Consider the following 5000-nt stretch of genomic DNA (forward strand, 5'->3'; position numbering starts at 1 on the left):
AATAACAATACTTATACTAATATTAAGAATATTAATAGTAAACTTCTAATTCTAATAGTACATCCTATACTACTGTACTATGAAACAATACCAATACTAAATGCATACTAGTATATCCTATACTACTGTACTATGTTGACAATACTAATACTAAATACCATACTAATGTATCCAAGCCTATCTGTTGGTCTGACCACTCTGCCGCTGTATGGATGCTAAGCTTCTCTTTCTGTGGCTTGAGGTCAGCTCTCTGGTTTCAGGAGTGATTCAGCATATTTTCACTCTCATTTCTTACTTAAATACGGACCACAAGACGTTCAGGCAAGCGTCTAGATATTTCTTCGCGGTGGAATAATGATCTTTTTATAGGGCAGCTTAATTAACACATTTATCGATTTGACTCAAAAGGAAAACCTGATATTGTTCCCTCATCCCTGCTAAACATGCTGTGTTTTCCTTCGAAGGAGTATTCCTTTATCTGGAATATTCTATTTACATTCAGCCTTGCTCAGGGACACCTTGGCACTCAGCTAGGAGGAGCCGGGTATCGAACTAGCGACCTCTCTACCTGCTGAAGCGAATCGAAGTCTGTTGCGTCTCTGTCGGTGGAGTCGCCAAAATTTGCATGTATGCAAGTTACAACTAGTTTACGACTTACAACTCGTTAGTGCTGGACAACTTTATTGACACACGCTGTCGAGCGATTTCTGGTGAACTGGATTCACTTGTTTGGTGGTTTGTCTTTGAGATGTGTGGAGAGGCATGCATGCTGGTTGTAGTGTGTGTGTGTGTGTGTGTGTGTGTGTGTGTGGGTGTGTGTGTGTGTGGGTGTGTGTGTGGTGTGTGTGTGTGTGTGTGTGTGTGTGTGTGTGTGTGTGTGTGTGTGTTTTAAATAGATAGGGCCAGGGACATTTGCCTATTACTGATTTGGGGGTGGACTGTGACCGTTGGAATAAAGAGAGAGTCGAGAGAGACAGAGAGAGAGAGAGAGAGAGAGAGAGAGAGAGAGAGACGGAGTGAGTAGGGCAGACAGGGAGAGAGACAGAGACAGAGAGACAGAGATAGTAGGGGAGAGAGAGACAGAGAGCGTAGGGGAGAAGGGAGAGAGAGAGAGAGAGAGAGAGAGAGAGAGAGAGTGAGGGGGATGACAGTGTGCTGGGGGAGGGGCGTTCCACAAAGAGGAAGTCCTCGGTGAACACAGTTTTTATTCAGATCCACTTCCTCTAACACGACACACTTTCTGCACGTGCGTTTATTTTTTTGTACTCCAAACACACAAAAAGGCTTTCTCTATGTTGCCATGTGCTTGTCTCGTTGATTGTGCGGGCCGGTGTTTGTGTGTTGTGTGTGTGTGTGTGTGTGTGTGTGTGTGTGTGTCTGTGTGTCTGTGTATGTGTCTGTGTGTGTCTGTGTGTGTTAGTAGGATCATTGTTAAGCATGTGTGTGTGCTTGCGCGTGAGCGGCACACGTGTGTGAGGGTGTTCATCTGTGTGTGCACGCCTGTGCGCATCTGTGTGTTTGCACATATGTGTGTGGGTAGGGTGTGGATGTGTGTGTGTGTGCATGTGTGCTTCCATGCGCATGTGTGTGTGTGTGCGTTTGGGCACGTGTGAGCACATGTGTGCGCATGTGGGTGAATGTGCACATGTGTTCATCTGCCCACGCATTAACGCATGTGTGTGTTTGCACATGTGTGTGTATGCATGTGTGTCTCTCTCTCTCTCACGTGCGCATTTATACATTGTTAACATACGCAGTCTGACAGGAGCTAAGGGCATTACCAGAGACCCAACACACACAAAATGGACTGTTCTCACTGCTGAACTCTGGGAGGAGGTACCGCAGCAGGAAGAGCAGAACAACCAGGTTCTGCAATAGCTTCATTCCCCAGGCCATAAGACTATCGAACTCCCAATAAACCGCTGCTAGAGCTTCTGTTTTATTATACATGCCACTTTTTAAACTTAGTCTATGTATATATATTTAATTTAAGACCTCTTTTTAACTATATGCACATGAAGTACTTTATATACACACTAAGCATTTTTATTGATCGCCGGATCATTATGTTGATATTCTTGCTGCCTCTTGAAGAGTTAATGCAGCGATATATCGTTCAATGTGCACTGTGTCTATGTGTATGCCTGAATGACAATTACCGGTGTTCTATTCTTATGCATGTGTGTGTGTGCACATGTGTGTGTGTCTGGTGCCCACCTCGCCCGCTGCGGCCCACAAAGCGCAGGTCGTTGAAGCGCGCCACCCCGGCCTTGGCGGCGGCCGTGGCGTTCCGCAGCTCGGCAGAGTAGTTCTCGTCGTTCCCCGCCATCACCGTCACCAGGGTGCCGTCGGGGACGTCGCCCAGGGCAACCACCTGCAGGGGTCACCGCAGCAACGGGGAGGACGGAGACGGATGGAGAGGAGGGAGGATGGAGAGGATGGAGAGGAGGGAGGAGAGAGAGCGAGGAGAGAGGGGAAAGCAATTGGAAATGTTCAAAGTTGAATAAGGAATACAATTTATGTGATTAATTATTTGTTTAGGGCCGGCAGTGACTCAGGAGGTAGAGCATGTTCGCTGGTAACCTGAAGGGTGCTAGTTGATGCCCTAGAGTGTGGAGGTGTCCCTGAGCGAGACGCCTCACCCTGACTGCTCCTGACGAGCTGGCTTTCGCCCTGAGGAGTCGACCCCGCCGTCGGTGTGTGAATTGGTGCACGAATTGGTGAGTGTGTGTATGAATGGATGCGTGAATGTGTGTGTTAATTTCTGAATGTGTGGAACCAGAGGTTACAGGTCACACACCTTTACACACACACACACTCCCACACCCGTCTAACTCACCAACCTCACTTGCAAAAAAACAACGACTTGCGCATGCATATGAAATGTACAGCCATATGCGCACACACATGCACACACACACACACACACACACACACACACACACACACACATAAACTTACACACACACAGATAGTGGGCGGCAATGGAGCATTAAAGCAGAATAAACAAGAAAGCGGAAACAATTATAAAGCTTTTAGTAGTCCGAAGAAAAATGTGCGTGCGTGTGTGTGTGTGTGTGTGTGTGTGTGTGTGTGTGTGTGTGTGTGTGTGTGTGTGTGTGCGTGTGTGAGTGTGTGTGTGTATTTGTGTTGGCTTAGTTAGTCTGAGACCATGTCGCAATTTGTGTGTGTGTGTGTGTTTTCACAATGGTGCGCTGTAAGGTGATTTTGAAATGTTAGGGGTGTGTGTGTGTGTGTGCGTGTGTGTGTGTGTGCGTGTGCGTGTGTGTGTGTATGTCTGTGTATATGTGCATGTGCACGTGTGTTTGTGTGTGCGTGTCCATTATCAGTAAAAGCCAGAGCTTATGACACCCCTTAATGATTCATAATGTATACAAGACGCACACACACACACACAAACACACACACACACTCGCTCACACCCTACTCCACTAATGCATACAACTCAATCAATCAATCAATTTAGTTTTTTTCGCGCTTTAAAAGCTACATTTCCACAGATCCATTATGGTCTTAAAGTGCATGAAATCCTCCCCGATCAAAACAGCCACTTTTAAACCCATTTTAAACACATTTGACGTAAAAAGACTTCCATAACAGCGGTTTGACAGCAGAAGCCACAATAGCAGACCGTTGTCGTTGTTGTTTTTGGTCAAACAAACAATTGAAAAAAACAATTGATTAAATATTTAGCTTTTTTTTTATCAAAATATTTTTTATTTAAGTTTTTTTTATTGAACAAAACAAAGATTTTTGTTCAATAAAACGCAGTCCACTCCGTCATTATCTGATGATACTAAAACTTCTCACTCCTCCCTCCGATAAGACATTGATTTTCGGATTCGAAGGAGATAATTAACTCCAATTTCCTTTTGCTCTGAACACATGAGGCTGTAAGTGGATAGCGAGATGTTTAATGGCGAGCAACTCTGCTGGGAAACATTTTTATTTCTTTCGATGTGGTGCTGCATATTTCTGTTAAAGTTTGCGGTTGATGACGACAGCCAAATTCAAATCGTATTCGACAGCTGATACCTAATCACTGTCGCTCAGTCACTGCCCAATCGGAAGCCAGGAAGCCACCCCCCATGACTGAAAACAGGCCGATCAAACGCAGGCTTATTGCTTGGTCTATAACTTCCTCCTACAGACATCAGAGTCCTGGTTGTCTTATGCAGCAACGAAAGTCACGAACTTCGGTTACCGTTTAGCGAAGTTTTGAGACGTAGTGTGTGAATACATATTTTTACACTTCTGACTCGGTAAAAACAATGTCTGTTTGGTACTGTTTGGTATAAAACCCAATTTGTTTGTCGTGTTGTAGAGTATTTTATATTGTGTTTTTTCCTATGTTTGGCCTCCATATTTTTAAACTGTGGACATGCAAACATGTCAACAAGGTATTTTAACACCCGGATTGTTTTTCAGAACTGGAAAAACGGATTACTGGAAATTATATAGGTAGCGGACCAATCACAGCCCTTGCTGCTGCTGCGTCGCCTCAATGCAAGGTTACACTTTCTGGGAGGAGCACGTCCGGCCCTTGTGGTGGAAACAAGGAGGGTCCACAAGGACTTAAGGGGTCCGTAAACCCCCTTGCGTTGCATCCAAGGCCAACTATAACTTTACCTTAAAGGTTGTATCAGCGATACTAGGGTGAAACATAAATGATCACATTACTACATTTACTACTTACTATTATTACACTAGCTGCCCAACCCATAAGCAGGCTGTAAAAAAGTCGCATCCCTGTAGGCAGCCTATGCTCCGAGATCGTACACAAAAAAACAAATGGTACTGCCAACCACTCAAAACCAAAATAAATAACCAATCTCTGACAAAGGGTAGGTGTTGTGGGGTTTTGCGCTGCGTTCATGATAGTTTTCACTGGATGCACGAAACACGGAAGGGAGGGGCGAGCTGGCTCTGTTTGTTTGGGATCTCGCCTCAAATACCAACAGAAGTGATGTCACCCAACA

General features: G+C 45.0%; 1 protein-coding gene across 2 annotated transcripts in view; it reads right to left on the bottom strand.

Moving 5' to 3' along the window:
* Positions 1-5000, bottom strand: part of runx1 (RUNX family transcription factor 1) — a 55507-nt gene that overhangs the window by 19156 nt on the left and 31351 nt on the right. For both annotated transcript variants that reach the window (XM_079738100.1, XM_079738101.1), the window contains one exon: positions 2218-2374. In XM_079738100.1, the coding sequence (XP_079594226.1) occupies positions 2218-2374 (157 nt within the window). The remainder of the gene's footprint in view (positions 1-2217; positions 2375-5000) is intronic.

The sequence above is a fragment of the Pollachius pollachius genome (genome assembly GCF_949987615.1).
Source record: "Pollachius pollachius genome assembly, chromosome: 6".
NCBI lineage: Eukaryota > Metazoa > Chordata > Actinopteri > Gadiformes > Gadidae > Pollachius > Pollachius pollachius.